Genomic DNA, 16315 nt, shown 5'->3' with positions numbered 1-16315 from the left:
TGTCAGTTCTCTCTTTTTGTCTGCAAACGGCAACACACACAAACACGACGACTCCTGGAGCTCGACTGTACCGTCCCTCCGTGAGACTTCATAACGTTTTCCACTTTGTTTATCCAGACAGACCACGCAGCATGGCCAAAAGTATGTGGACACCTAAAACATTACATGTGAGACATTATGTGAGGCTCTGACGGCCTCCACTCTCTTATTGTGACTCAGTCGTTCATGTCAAAGCAGGATTTTACTGTTGGAGCTGGTTGAGCTTCATTTGAACTAATGATTCTTTTCATTCTGGATCAATCAGCTGATTATTTCCTCCATTAATCGATCGATCGTTCGGTTTGGAAACATTGTGAAAATAGTGAGAAATGTGGTGACGATGAGGCCAAAGTGACGCCTTCACAGTGTTTGTTTAGTCCAACCAACAGACAAGACAGACAGACAGACAGAGCTTCAGTGAGGTCCAACAGTGTTCCAGCTCATCTCAGAGCAGCAGGACTGGTTTCAGATCAGCGATCTGTGCACACCAGACAAGCTCTTCTTCATCAAACACAAACTGGTTGATGAAGAAGCACGTAATCAAGTTTCTGCCCAAATTTTAACTGAATTTCCCGAAAATGATCAAAAGAAACGAACGGTTGTTTCTGCCCATCATCGGTTGATGGACGGCTGGTGGAGCCGATCCTCCAGCCATCAAACCACCACAGAAGAAGAGACACGATGAGACGACATCACTGAAAGAGCTCTGGTCAAAGGTCAAATGATGGAAATCAGACATTCCTGACAGCTTCATTTGTTTATGTGAGGAAGGTCACAGTCTCTTCATCACTCCACACACACACACACACACACACACACACACACACACTGATGCTTTTAGCTCTTCACTGGAGGCTGAAGAGGGAATGACACCAGACCTCCTTCTGTGTGCAAAGGCTGAGGATCTCATGTGGGGACAAAACCCTGCAAAAGTCCCACATCTCCTCCCAGACCGCTGGAGAGCATTAACACCATGTAGAGAAACACACACACACACACTCACACACACAGTCGGGGTCACATCAACACATTCAGCTGCTGAAATCTCATCCTACAGTCATTCAACAGCAGTCAGGCAGCCTCAGCAGGGGGTGCTGTGTGTGTGTGTGTGTGTGTGTGTGTGTGTGTGTGTGTGTGTCTATAATCCATCCTTAATCCCAAAATCCTCTTCTTCTCTTTAAAGAAAACAGGAAGAAAAAAGCAGGAGAGTTAATGAGTGAGTGACAGCAATGAGAAGCAGCTTCAGGACTCCATGTAACAAGTCAGTGAATTACCCATCATGCTCTGGGTGTGGCGTCCCTCCAACAGCAGTCGGACACTTGGACGAGTGTTAGAGCTGCAGATGATGGAGCAAAGACCAAAACAAGGCTGGTGTGTCTTTCATGAGCGGCTTCATTTAGATTCCTGGCGAGAGTTTCAGACTGAGAGGAAGATGCTGCTGCGGCAGGTTGGTGATGATGATGATGATGTCACATATTCTAGAATAGTCTGCAGGATCTCTTGTTTTTATGTATTTACCTGGATTGTGATGAAGTAGTTTGACTGAGAAACTTCTCTATTGAGTATTATCAGAGTTAAACCTGAAGACAAGCAGTAGCACAAGAAATTTGCATAAAGAAAATGGGTGAGAACAGTGGAGGAATTTCCCACAATGCACCACAAGTGGCGACAGTGTTAGAGCCGATCAGTGGCAGTCGGTGGAGGACGTCTGCAGAGTCTCTGTCGTCACTGTTTAACCAGCAGAAGCTGAACAAAGAGCTGAGTCTGCACTTCATACCTCTGTGTGTGTGTGTGTGTGTGTGTGTGTGTGTGTGTGAAGCCATTTGGTGGTTTTGAGAAGCTGAACCACTGTGACCTCAACATTGCTCTGTTTGAGTGTTAACCACTCGCTGCAGAGTTCCCATGATGCTCCACACTCTGTGTGTGTGTGTGAGTGTGAGTGTGTGTGGGTTTGTTCTTGCTCCATAGTGAGGACCGGACTGTTTTTGACCACAGTGAGGACATTTTTTGGCCGGTCCTCACAACTTCAAAGGGCTGTTTAAAGGTTCAGACTTGGTTTGGAGGGATATGTTAGATTTAGATTTAGGTTAGTTGTCATGGTTACGGTCAGGGAGGGGGCTTGGGTATGCATTACGTCAATGAGGGTCTTCACAAAGATAGGAGTACTAGTAAATCTGTGTGTGTGACCAGCATTATCTGTGGTGGAAATTGTGAGTGTGTTTGGTTGGCTTGGTGGTGGAAACCTTGTATGCGCCTGTGCATGTGTGTGTGTGTGTGTGTGTGTGTGTGTGTGTGTACTTCTGACTTTGTGAGGACCAGTTTAAGTTCAGAAGTGGGGACATTTTGTCTGGTCCTCACTTGTTTGGACAGTTTTCATGACCTTCCTGTCCAGTGAAAAGCTTGTATCTCCAGATGTACTGAATGTTTGTGATAAACTGAAGGATGAAGTTTTCCTTCACGTCTTGAGAAAATTATCGTCCTTCTTCAGCTAAATAAACTGTTTAAAAAGCCTCTTGGATCATCGTCACAAAGCTGAAAACAGGCTGTTTTTCTGAGATACGAGGTTCTCACAGGACAAACATATGATGATCTTATAGAATATGATGCATCGCTGTAGATTAAACCAGCCAACAGGATATAAAGTAGTTCAGATGAGCTCAACCTGAAACATCTGCAGCAGGAAAATGCAGCATCAACATTAATGCAGCAGGAATATTAATCCAGAAACATAGATAGAATGTCTCTCTCTCCCTCTGTCTGTCTGTCTCTCTGTCTCCCCCTCTCTCTGTCTCTCTCTCTCTCCCTCTGTGTCTGTCTGTCTCTCTCTCCCTCTCTGTCTCTGTCTGTCTGTCATCTCATCAGTCGTGACGTCACGCGGCCCTCCTTCTCCCTCGTCTCCAAATTTCCCTGCAGGAAGAAAAGTCTGCAGAGGCGACGGACAAGCACAAGAGTGAAAGACAAATCCCACACAGGACCCTCTTCCTCCTCCTCCTCCTCCTCCTTCTTCTGTAGTTTTCTTTCCTCTGGTGTGGCCCAGTCATGCTGGACACGCTCACCTTCCTCCTGGAGAAGCTCTTCCTCCTCGCCCACATCAAGCTGTCCAGCCTGCTGCCTCCTCTGGGCGGGGAGCCGCCGCGCACCAGGCGCTGTGACCGGGATGAATCTCCTCCCCAGCCCGCCGGAGCTCCTCAGAAGTTCCAGCGGGGAGACCTGCTGGAGGTCCCGCGGACTCTCTTCACACACTTCGGCATCTACCTGGGCGACAACCGAGTGGCGCACCTCATCCCGGACATCCTGCCGGTGCTGACCGCCGACAGCCGGCAGATCCAGGAGATGGTGACCAACACGCGGCTTCTGCTCGGGGTGCTCTCCAAGCGCGCCAGCATCCGAGTGGACTCGGTGGAGGACTTCGCGTACGGAGCTGGTATCCTCCTCAATGCCATGGACCGGGCGGTGCGCCGGAGCCCACTGTCCGGAGAGGAGGTGGCCCGGCGGGCGGAGCGGCTGGTCGGCACCGTGTCCTACAGCCTGCTGTGGAACAACTGTGAGCACTTCGTCACATACTGCCGCTACGGCACGGCGCGGAGCCTGCAGACCGACAAGGTGAGAATCCGGCCCCGGGTGGCGCTTTTTACGCGTGCGGTCACAGCTTTTACGCGCAGGAAGCAGGCGGATGCTTTGATGTAGGTTTGATCTTAAGGGTCTTCCTGATTTGTGCTTTCACACTGATGCCCTTCCTTGCATTATTTTCACACCAGCCAGAGAGAGTTAGAGCACTCGGTCTTGGTGCAGAGCCTCGCGGGCAGATGGTGACTTTTGAAGGATTTCACATCACAGCAAAGGTTTAATTGTTCGGTTTTTAGCGTCATAATGGAGACAAAGGGCAGCCAAAAGCCACCGTAACTCAACGCTGAAGCCAGCTGCACTAGTGGAACACTGAGGAGACATTTTCCTCACAATTTTGTGCTTCTTGGAAGTCTTTATGCTGCTTAAATCCATGTGCGCTTTGACAGAGAGTCGCGCTGCAGGAGGCGCCCGCCAGGCGCTCCGAGGCTGTGCAGAAGCGTTAGGGGTTCCGGTGCAGGTTGTGTGTTCACAGGCCGCCGTCCAGCTCTGTGAGGGTGTTCTGGATTCCTGCCTCAGGCCTGCGAAGGTCGCTCTCAGTGCTTTAACACTGTGGCATGAAGCAGGAGTGTGCCAGTGGGATGAAAACTTGACCAGAAACTTATGAGGAAAGGCTAAAGAATGAATAATAATGAACAAACCGTCGGGACAGAGCAGAGAAAGCACAGGGCAGAGTTTCATGTCTTTAGAAACCCCCTTCCCTACAAAACTTGAAGTAGTTTTAAAAATACATCAAAGAAAATAATCATTAAAGTCACCAGATTCAGTTTTGAGCCTCACAGATGGAGTTGATACCTTCTTGAGTAAACTTCTCCCACTGTTCAGGTCTAAACCTTCAAACAAAGAGGAGAGTCTGGCTCCCTCTCCTCCCTCCACCTGAGTGTTTCAGCATGTGAGACGGTTTTTAAAGCAGAGGAAAATCTGAGTCCAGAGAACAAGAGCTGCATTCAGCCCGGAGCCAGAAACCAGAGAGCAGCAGCAGCAGGCCAGTCGCAGTCACTCCACACTGACGATGATGATGATGAAGGATGGCAGCAGAGCCTCCTGCACTGCTTCTGGTCTGTTAGCATTCAGGTCACAGAGGCAACCGGGACAGTGAGCTGGTGACAAACTAGAGCTTTAAAATCTTTTCTATCTTTCAGTGGATGGAAGATACCAGATAACAGCATCAGTGAAGCACGCCTGTGTTCATCTGTCGTGTCCTGTGGCTGCTTCGCAGTAAACGCCACCTCCTGTTTGTCCCTGCTTTTAATGTGAAGCAGCAGCAGGAGGAAATCTTGCGTTGGCATTAGCAGTAAGTTAATCCAGCTGTGATCCAGCTGCAGGAGAGTGAACAGCAAACAGTGGTGCAGGACACTTCCTGTCCGTCCCTCGCACTCAACAACCCACCCGCCAGAGGAAATGTTGCTCAAATTTTACATTTCTTTCTGTTCAAACTTCACGTTTCAGTTTGATGTTGCGACAGCGCAGTGGTTCAGGTCTGGTCTGGTCAGAAAACAGCATGTTTCGGCTTAAAATATCTGGTTTAGTCGCCACAAACACGACTGCTGCTACCACCATCCCCTCTCCTCCAGGTGATGCTAACCTGACCCCCGTCAGTCTGTTCTGTAGAGCCGTTGAGAGATTCTGTGGTTTGGACAAGTGGACAAAGCCAACATTTTATTCTGGTGACGGGGCTGTTGGTAATTTGACTTGAGTGTGGAAATGGCGTGGAAATTCTTCAGGAATCCAACTTTAACATGTTGACGACTTTCTGAAACACATCTTGCTGATTTGCCGCCCGTCTGTCGTCGCAGCAGCCTTCACTTCCTTGTTGTGGTCACAGAAGTCAGCTCGGGTCAAAGTTCAGCCCGTTTAAAGCCGGTCGGCGCTTTATGAACCAGTTGATTTCCACCAGAGCTCGAGGGAATACTTCAGGTTGTAGTTGACCGCCATGTTTTGTGTTTTTTAAGTGCAATAGCGTGGTGGATGTGAGGGGGCGGGGCCTGCTTGTCCATTCAGACTCTGTGGTTCTCCCTCCTGCCGCAGAGAGACTTTTCCCTGATCAGGTTTCACTTCCTGTAATTGCCAAGCTAAACATTTGACCTGCCTGCAGTCTGGGCGCAGAGTCGGCTTCTTCTAAGTTCATTAAAGGGGGGCCGGGTTCCAGCGGGAGCTCTTACAGGGGCCCCAGAGGGCCCCACAATAAAATAAGCAACAGCTCAATTCTATTCTTGATTCTTTTACTAGAAGTCAGAAAGCAAATATTTGAAAGTTTACGAGGAGAAATCCATTCAGCATGAAGTCCTCGCTGCCTTGGCAACAAGGTCTGCTTACCGGGTTTGTCCAGAGCATTCAGCTGCATCACATGGTCTTCATCTGCAGATGGAGTTTGCTCAATTGAGCACTTTCAGGAGTTTTTGCCACCAAAAGTCCTTTGTGACCTTGAAAGAAGAAGTCTTACTTGTTGATCAAAACGTCCAGAAAAAGCTAGTAAGTCGACCTTGAGTTGGGATTGTTTTCTTAAGAGGCTGGTCTAAACTTCCAGGGGCCACGGGACAAATGTCAACTGTGAGCTGAGGGCCCCTATTGCCCCCCCTCTGAAACTGGACTTTTAGCAAGCTAACCTCCCTCCAAAATATGCCATTACAACCTCTCATTGGAGCCTGAATGATGCTGGATGTTTAGGGCCAGTACTGATATAGAAATTTGACAGTTCAATACACTGTGATGGCGTAGAGCCGCAACTATAGATTATTTCAGTGTTGATTTTTCTGTGGTTTATTTTCTGCTTTAATCGTTTGGTGAGAATCCTAAAGCCCAAAATGCCTCCTTCAAATACCCTGTTCTGTTCAGGCAGGTTGAAGACAGTTTACAATAACATAATTAATGAAAAGCAGCATATTCTGATGTCTGAGAAGCTTGAAGTAGGTCACGTTCAGCATGTTTGCAAGAGAAAATGACTTTATTGAGACGTTAAACCAGATTTTAAGGGAGCAGCAGAGGTCTGCCTACCTGCCTGGTGGTCCGTCCTTAGATTTCTGATGTCTGATGTCTGATGCAGTTCTTGTCAATGTGTTCATATGTAATGTCCGACACTTTGTTGACATTACAGACTCCCACTGTTCTTTCTAACAAAGATTTTCTTATATTGACACGTTAAATGTTACGTGGCTGGTGCATTAACATCAACGCCTGTCTTCCAGTTCTGTGAGTGGCTGAAGTCGCTGATCCGTGACCAGCGTAACGTTCTCCTGACGGCGCTGCTGGGACTCCTGTCCATGGTGTGTTTGGGAATATCCTCCAGCACCGCCCTGGCCACCCTCCTCATCCCCTTCACCCTTTGGATGGCCAGCTAGAAGCTTCCGGACAGCATCAGGCTGAGCTGCCATGTTGGAACACTGACAGACAGGAAGTAGTCATCTGCAAACATGTTGATGCAATTTACTGGCTGCGGTACTACGTTTTATTGCTAATAACACACAATGGAGACTGAACCTAAACACTCGCTGTTTCCTGCTGTTTGTTACATTGACCAGAAGAAGACAAACAGGGTTGTTAGCATGAGCAATACTAGCAACCAGGACTGAACCAATAAAAACAAGAAATTTAAACAAAGATAGAGACTAAATTTAAAAACAGTTCAAACTGTGGTGTTAAAGAGACCAAAGATCATTCAATATGAACTGTGTTTTACTAAAGTTGCACCTTTTGTTTTGAAGGAGTGACCGAGGAAATAACCTGATGTGTTTTTGCAGTTGTTTTCCAGCGTTTAACTTGTAGCCGTGACGGCGTGAAACACCACAAACCACAGAGTTAGAGTGAATAGAGAAGACATTTTATTTGTAGTCAATTCAGATTCACATCGATGTCTCATGTTTCCTGCAGCTGAACGCACATAATGTGAGCGGTAAACTTTCCTTAAACACATCACACCCACATTTGGTCCTAACTGATTGTCCAGTCTGTCCAATCAGGCCAGATTATGTCATTTGAAACTGACATGTTTCCAGTAATCAGGTTCGGATCATTAACATTCGATGAACTGATGCTGTCAGCCAATCAGGTGCAAGTATTGCATCTCTATCCAGTTCGATTCAAGTATGATGTTATTCTTAATTTTCAACAACAACAACGAATCCCACATGGAGACCCAAATCAACATGATAGTCTGTCTCTTCTGACTTCCTGTCTGTGGCTCTCAGCTGCAAGATCATTGGTTCCTCCTGAAGATGTAAATCTTTAAAAACTCCTCACAAATATATTTTCTTTTTTGAAAAAGCTTCAGTAATTTCCTCAATCAGCTGCTCACTGTAGGTTTTATCAAACAAGCAGGAGGAAGAACTCAGTTTGGCGGAACTATTTTCAGCGGCGGATTAATCCACATTTGTTTTAATAGTTTTTAGACAACAGTGGAGTTCTGTGGCCCAGAGGAAGAAGATCGGTCAGGCTGAGATACTCCTTGATAATCCTTGTTAGTGGATGCATCTTGACTGGACCAGCAGCAGCAGGACTGAGTTCATGTCAGCGTCGAGCCTTCTGCACTCTTCTGTAAATATCTGTAGATATCCTTCACGACCTGATTGTTCTCTAACAGTCACAGACTTTTGTACAGAATCCTTTTTTTATGATGCTGTAACACTTTATACTGTGTTCTGTATGTAAATAAAGGAAGTGGAATTACAGCAGACTCGTTGAATTCTGGGAGTTTCCGGTGAATTAATCAGCATCAATGTGAACAATCCAACATTGTATTGAAATTCTACTTGTGTTCACCTCCATATTTTCATGCTAACTTGCAACCTTCTGTATTGAAAAGTGAAAACATTTTTGATCAAATGCAAAATACAAAATAGAATATAACATTTTAAAGATCTGTGATCTGTATGATATCTACAAATAATTATTAACATTATAATACTAAATACTAAATAATACTGTTTCTTATTCACAGACCTTACTCATTCTGACTTTAAAAACCCAAATCAAAATAATACGTACGAATAGAAAACAATGAAAAAAACGATTATTTAAATTGTATTTAGTTTAGAAAAATATGTTTTGAAATGGTTTTTAGTTCATTCTTCCAGATCTTAGAGAATTCGTTTAGACATTGTCAGTGAGGGTTATTTGGTAAAATCATATCTTAGATATATTGTATCTTAACGATGTCGTCTCATGACTTCATGATATTTTAAATCAGCACTAAATTACAAGAGTGAGTCTGTTTTCAGATCTCAATCGTTCCTCATGCAGCAGTTTAAAGGACAGTTTCAGGTCATGGTAAAAGCTCTTTCTCATGGAAACATTCAGTGCAGTCCTCCACTAATCTGTGACCCCTGTCTCCCTCTACTGGCCGACTGGAGGAACTACAACATGAACCTCAGGTGAGCAGTAATAAACAGGTTACACCATCAATGCAGAGCAGTAAACTGGCACACACTTTGAGCCTCCCAGTCACATTGATAAAAGTTCTTAAAATGAAAAATATAAACATGTAAAGATGTAAAGTGTCTCCTAATTCACTGAAGAGTCCGTTCTCAGTGTTCTCAGTGTCGTTCAGAGAAACTTCCTCCTGCAGCAGGTTGATGTAATGCTGAAGTTATGAGTTCAACAAGTCGTTCTCCGTCTCATCCGGCTGCTAATCCTCAGATCTCTGTTTCTGTTGGGAAACTCTGAGTCCAAAGAGTCCGAAATGAACTGAGGAACAGTCGCTGAAGTTGCTTAATTCCAATAATCCGGATTCTCAGGCAGGTCTCTATTGTTCTGAGGGTTTGTGTGATTCAGTTCAGTTCACTGAGCTGCTTCCTGTTTCCTCTCTCATTTCACTGAGGCCTGGATGTTCGTCCTGCTGAGGGACGGATCGGAGCAGTCCTGAGGTGCTTCAGCTTCAACAAACTTAGACGCCGCATCGTTGTGTGAAAAGACAGCAGAGTCACAAGAGTGTGTCACGCTTGTGTTACACTTGTATGGAATTTCATTTTTAAAAGTTTTCTTTGTGGAGCATTTTATTGTTTGTGTGTGTTTTTAATCTTTGATCATTTCAGGCAGACCTCAGTTCAGTCGTTCACACAACCTCAGCATACTTCCCTGTCACCATGTTGAAAGAGTACGGCATCACCTTAGACTCTGATAACGGTTTTGGATTCATGATGGACAACCAAACAGCAACACAACTAAATGCAGCAGAGCCACGAACTCTTTCATTCCCTCTAAAGCTGTCAGGCAAATGTCGACGAGTACAAAGTACACGTTTCCCTGTGAGATGTAGTAGAGTAGAAGTGTAAAGTTGTGTAAAATGGAAATACTCAAAACAAGCACCTCACATCTAAATCCAGCCTAACGTCTGAGATGATTCCACTACAGAACACACTGATCAGTAATCAATCAAATCGATTAAACACATCTTCAAACATCTTCAGGTACACTGACAACAGCAGAAGCCTGAGAGCATAAAGGACTGCACAGGCGACTCGCTTCAAGTTCACCTGTCCACAGGTGAGCATCAGATCACGTTCACCGTCATGAATGTGAAACCTTTTTGTCCTTCAGCTGCTGAGGTCCACAGTACACAGGTCTGATCCTGGACCCGCCTCAGTAACAGTCACTAATCCCCCTCAGACCATAAAACCGCGTGTGAGGGGACGGCGGCGCTCCCGTCTCCTCGCAGCATGTTTCCCCTGCAGCTGCTCGCTCTCATCTTCATCACGCCGAGACACGACGTGAAGGAGAGGAGGAGGCGGAGAGAGGAGGAGGAGGAGGCGGACGGACGGACGGGGAGGAGGACAGACGGGAAGCGTGAGCTGGTTCTCAGGAGGGGAGACCTGCTGGAGGTTCCCAGGACTCTGTTCACACACTTTGGGATTTACCTGGGGGGAGGCAGGTGAGTCTCCATCGTCACGTGTCGAGAAAAGAAAAGTTCATTCTGGTTGATTTTCTGCTTCGATTTGAGGACGTAAAAGTGAAGCTGATGCTAACTACTTTCTTTTTTCTCCTCCTCCTTCTCTTTGTTGTCTTCCACTCCACTCCTTTTTTCTTCTTCCCTCCATCGACTTCTCCTTTCCTTTCCTCTCTCCTATGTCACCTTTTTCCCTTCCTCTCCTCTTCTGACCTCTTTCCTTTCCTTTCCATTCCTTCACTCTCCTTTCCTTTTCTTTCCTTCCTTTTCCTCTCTTGTCTTTCCCTTTTCCTATTAACTCCTTTCCTTCTTTCCTTCCCTTTCTTTCCCATTCCTTCACCCTCTCCTATATCATTTATTTTCCCTTCCTTCACTCTCTTTCCTTTCCTTTCCTTTCCTTTCCTTTCCTTTCCTCTTGTGACCTCTTTCCTTTCCTTTCCTTTCCTTTCCTTTCCTTTCCTTTCCTTTCCTTTCCTTTCCTCTTGTGACCTCTTTCCTTTCCTTTCCTTTCCTCTTGCGACCTCTTTCCTTTCCTTTCCTTTCCTCTTGTGACCTCTTTCCTTTCCTTTCCTCTTGTGACCTCTTTCCTTTCCTTTCCTTTCCTTTCCTTTCCTTTCCTTTCCTTCACTCTCTCCTACTGCTATCTCTCTCCTTTCCTTTCTTCTCACTTCCTTTCCTTTCCTTTCCTCTTGTGACCTCTTTCCTTTCCTTTCCTTTCCTCTTGCGACCTCTTTCCTTTCCTTTCCTTCCCTCTTGTGACCTCTTTCCTTTCCTTTCCTTTCCTTTCCTTCTCTGCAGAGTTGCTCACTTCATCCCAGACATCATGCCCGTCGTCTCCAGCGATCAGCGTCGAATCAGACAGATGGTCACCAACAGCAGGCTCCTACTGGGAGTACTGGCCAAGGTACCACAGCTCCCAGTGAGCCTCGTCTCTGAGGCGTCATGAGAGTAAAGAAACAGTCAGAAAAACTCTTTTAAACTTAAATTAATAACTAATAATCTTCCCTCGTCTGTCTTTAAAAGACAAACATGTTAACGGTGAAGGAGGAGGAAGCACAATCATTTAGAGAAGTCACATTAGAGAAACAAAGTGAGGAAGAAGAAGAATGAACGCAGGTTTCTTTGGAGGAAGAACGTTTCATGATTTTCAGTTTCTGATCGACTTTAGCAGGAAACAAAGGAAATGAGTAAAAACACATGAAGACAGAAGGATGGAAAAAAGAAAAGAATAATGTGATGAACTGCTTCTCCTCAGTGTGGCAGCGTGAGGGTGGACTCAGTGGAGGACTTCGCCTACGGATCAGAAATACTCATCAACGCCGTCGACCAGGTGACCGATCCGCACGACGCCGGCGCTCGGTTCAAGTGTGTGAGATCCAATCAGAGCAGGAGCTGAACCGGCGCAAGCTTTGGCATTTTACTCCAAAACAACCAAGTAAAGATACTGCAGGACCTGAAAGAAGCCGCTGCTGCACGTTATTGATCTGAACACGTCATCATGATGCAGACTGAGCCTTCTCACAGTATTTGTACATTTGTATGTATGTTGTGGTACTGGTTTCATTATTACTGGTTCCAGCTGGTCAGGTTTGAGGTCATTTCAACTCGTTTGATCTGTAGTTGGATTATAGACGCTGATCAGATGTGCCTCTGCTAACTAAATCCAGCTGTCAGATAAATGGAGTTCAGTGAAAACTACAATATTTCCCTCTGAAATGGAGAGAACTGCGCTGTAATACTCCAACAGAAGTGAAGCAGAATACCTGAGATTACTCTGAAGAGCAGGACTTTAAGTTTAATGAACTTCGTTGCAGAACTGTAGTGGTGCTGTTGGAGAACAGACGTGTGTCGCGGCTGTATTTCGGTCCAGGTCACATGAACGCATTCAGCAGTCCTGGTTCCCCACACAGAGCCACGCCCTCTGACCAGCGCTTCGTCTCATTGGTCAGATGAACTGAGACCGTGAACAGGCTGCTGTCAAAACTAAACGCAGATATTTCTCTTTTTTCGAAGTAAATATCAATCCTTAAAAGTTCATCTGCAGGTTCAGCTGACAGCGTTTGGCACAATGGTAGCAGGATTAGCAACATGCTAAAGGTGTAACAGCAGCTACCTTCCTGTTCTCTCGTGCGTCCAGGTGTGCAGCCGCCCGGCCCTGCAGGCGGAGGAGGTGGCCAGGAGGGCGGAGAAGCTGCAGGGTCACGTGTCCTACAGCCTGCTGTGGTATAACTGCGAACACTTCGTCATGTACTGTCGATACGGCACCGTCACGAGCTTCCAGACGTTTCAGGTGACGACAAACAGTTCACCAGACTCCACGACCACGACCAGAGCAGCTTTAGTGTTTGAACATCTGAAATGTAGGATGAAGGAGGAAACTGAAAATATACAAACACTGCAATACTTTGATGAGCGGCGTGTGTCCTCACTCAGCCGCTGAACTCTTTGAGATTATCGCTTTAGAGCATCGTTCAGGGGAAAGTGCTGAAAGGAGTGGAAGCGTCCAGGCCGAGTTGATTAACATCGTGAGTCGAGGTGAAACCCCTGACACGAGTCATTTGAAGAGCAGTGAAAGCAGTTGAAGTGGAAGCATCAGCTCAGGTGTGTGCACTGGAAGCAGCAGTCATGCATGAAGTGAAGAAACTGTGGGAGCTGAAGTGCTCGAAGGCAGAAATTCTTTCACATGATATTTGACAAGGTGCAGGTTCCTGCATTCACTTGTGTTCGACCAGATTCGACGTCCAGCAGCTCGTTTTCTCTCTGCTCACGAGTTTCACCGTGAACTTTAAACTCTGGTTTAGAGATCTGCATGTGGGCTGATGTGTGGACGTTCAGGTGGCCTCAATGTGTAACTTATAAACACGTATAAAAAACGTTTCAGTCAGATTCAGCCCAGTTAGCTGGACGTGTTTTAATCAGTAAATCACATGACCAGCAGGCTAAAACCTCCACAGGAAGAATCTGAATCACAGCTGATCCAGTAAAGCCGCTGACAGTCGTATTTCCAACACTGGAACAGACTGAACGCAGAGCAGATCTCCACTCTTTCCTCACTTCTGTTGCACATTTTCTGGTTTCCACAGAGCCGCTCCAGGCCTCCAGACCTTTAGCTGCAGATTAATGCTGATCACAGATCAGACCAGCCTCCCTCATTAATTGGGTTAAGCCTTGCTGTTGCAGCAACGGTGGAGTCCATGAAAGCTCCGTTGTTTCTGCAGTTTTGTTCTCGGCCTCAGACGCTCGTTGTTGTTCTTCGTTCAACTTGATTAGCTCGTTTGTTAGCATTAGCTTGTGTCACGTTCGTGTGCTCCTTACTCTCGGAGCCTGTATGTAACGCAGCTGTTTCGTCTGCTGGATGTGGATGTGATCAACACACCCCGCACCACATTTCAGCATCTCATCGTTAGCTTCGAGCTACGACACGTGTCGGAGCTGCCCTCCAGAGAAAAGTCTTTTCTTCTGCTCTGATTCAGTTTGACGTCTCTTTGACGCCAAAGTAGCTGCTAAAATCACAAGAGTCAGAACTAATCCACTGATGATTAAAAGGACAATGAGGGAAATAAGACAAAAAGAGCAAATACAGAAGTCATAAATAAATAAATCGGCAGAGGTTTGGGCTTCCGATACAGTTTAGAAGATACAATCCAGGATTATCACAAAGCTCAAATATCATATTCAGATGAGAACTTCATGCTTTTGTTTTCTGAGTGTGAGAAAGTGTCGGCATCAGCGAGAAGATTCACTGGTTTGGCTTTTTGCTGAGACGTCTCATCTTATGTATGAAGAACTGGTAAAGTTCAGAGCAGCAGCTGCAGCAGAGGAAGAAGAGGAAGCTGACAGCTCTGGGTTTGTGGACAGATGATGATGAAGAGCACCACACACTCAGTTTGATTACTTCCTGCATCACACAGCAGCTGAGGCTCACTCTGCACCTGCAGCATCACAGTGAGCATCAGTGACAGTTAGACAGTGTAACTGCGCCATCTAGTGGCTGATTATGGCTCTGACTTTAAACTCTGCAGCAGTGAGCAGACACTCAGGTGTTTATGATCCACCTGGATGAAACTGGTTCAGGTCAGAGTGTTCAGATCGTGTTGAAGCGGATCGTTTTGAAGGAGTTTTTGCTTCTGTCTAAAACTCAAACTCTCCACACATGTTGTTTTTGGTGTGAATAGATAAAAAAACCTTCTTCAGTGTTTGGGTGTTCATCACATTTTAACATGTTTTTATCTTCTTTCACATTCCCTCTTCATCAGTTCTGTAAGACAGTGAGGAAGCTGTTGCTGAGTCGGCGTGTTGCCAAGGCGACGGCGGTGATGGGGCCATGTCTGCTCCTCTACCTCGGAGCTGCGACCACCTGCTCAGCCCTGCTGGCCATCCTGCTGCCCTTCCTCATCTGGATGGCCTCATAAACACACACACACACACACAGTCTGCAGTCTAACATCATCATAATGAGAATAGTGTGTAAAAATGTAAAATGATGACATGAATCAAATAAATGTTTTTTTCTGATATTTTTGGGTTTGTTGTATTTATTTACAGGGAGAGAGAATTTCATCAACTAATTGATATTTAAAACTGTTTATTTGTCAGACTTTTAATGATTTTAAATTATACACATTTGACATATATTCCATTTGCATTTATATTTTTATTTCATTTTATTTTAAAAGAGGAAAGTTTCTACCAGAACCTGTTGTCCCGCCTTCCGCCCCCGGATAAACGTGCTGATTGGCTCAGAGCCACTGGCCTTCATGTCAATCATAATTTCGGTCTGTTTGAGCTTATTGATCGATTTGGTAAGTTTCTTATTGAGTTTAAATGATGATAAACTGTCGCGGGTTGAGGTTTTAATTCAGATGAGAGGGAAACGTGAGAAGACTGTGAGAGGAAATGACGACAGACAGAGCTGAAAGAGTAAACTGGGGATTCGTTAGCGAACGAGCTAAACAACAGCTAGCTAGACGGGACGAAGCTAAAGTTACCGTTACGTGACCGTTACAGAGCCGCTAGCTTACATGCTGGCTAGTTAAGTTAACCGCAGCTGCTGCGCTAAGTTAGCTTAAGTTGTGATGTTTGTGGATGTTTTACTGCTTTAATGAATCCGTCTAGTTTACACATACGACAAGCTAACTTCTCCACATCACTGTTTACTGAGGCTCTCTGGTTGGGACTGGGGGGGGGGGCGTGCAGTGCTCCTTGAACCGGTTCCAGGTGGTCCACAGAAAATAGCTAATGAAGTTAGCTAAACATGGAAGAGCAGCATAGTTAGTTTAATTAACTTCATTTTCACTTTCTGAAATCTTGTTTTGATAGAGCAGAAATTAGCATGAATGCTATGATAATGGATCTCTTCCTGTGTACTGTTAGCATTGACCAAAATCCAATGAAGGTAAATGAGTAGCAGTTAGTCATCTAGCTAGCACAATGCATGTCAGATTGGGATTTTTGGGAATGTTTTAGCAACTTCAAATACAACCAGTTGACATAATCACAGTTTCAGCTAAAGTTGTTTCCTGTGAATGCATGATTTTCACACTGCCCGTGAATTGAGATCATATGATAGTAATTCATCTGTTTACCTGTGTGCCAGGTAAATTAGGCTGCACTCCTCCTTAAATGCCTGAAATCTAAAATATGTTTATTAAAAGTTAAACACATTTTCAGGTTTGACTGAGATTAATTATGGCAGGTTGGCTGTTTCCTGCACTGATCATACTTGTGACATGCAGAGTGTCTGCAGTCTTCATTTGTTGTTTTACACTTGATCAC

At 45.4% G+C, this 16315-nt stretch overlaps 2 protein-coding genes across 2 annotated transcripts; both read left to right on the top strand.

Moving 5' to 3' along the window:
• The first annotated feature begins 3078 nt into the window (after window positions 1–3078).
• On the top strand, window positions 3079–7001 carry LOC121626351 (lecithin retinol acyltransferase-like). Its single transcript, XM_041964818.1, has 2 exons — window positions 3079–3642; window positions 6849–7001. Exons 1-2 carry the CDS (start codon window positions 3079–3081, stop codon window positions 6999–7001), a joined length of 717 nt encoding a protein of 238 aa, XP_041820752.1.
• Window positions 7002–10313: 3312 nt separating this feature from the next.
• Window positions 10314–14979, top strand: LOC121626352 (lecithin retinol acyltransferase-like). The gene is made up of 5 exons (XM_041964819.1): window positions 10314–10525; window positions 11339–11444; window positions 11796–11870; window positions 12678–12830; window positions 14797–14979. The coding sequence occupies exons 1-5, from the start codon at window positions 10314–10316 to the stop codon at window positions 14950–14952; spliced, it is 702 nt and encodes a 233-aa protein (XP_041820753.1). The 3' UTR covers window positions 14953–14979.
• Window positions 14980–16315: the final 1336 nt, after the last annotated feature.

Source organism: Chelmon rostratus, chromosome 23 (genome assembly GCF_017976325.1).
Source record: "Chelmon rostratus isolate fCheRos1 chromosome 23, fCheRos1.pri, whole genome shotgun sequence".
Taxonomy (NCBI): Eukaryota; Metazoa; Chordata; class Actinopteri; order Chaetodontiformes; family Chaetodontidae; genus Chelmon; species Chelmon rostratus.
This window is presented reverse-complemented; position numbering and strand designations above follow the sequence as displayed.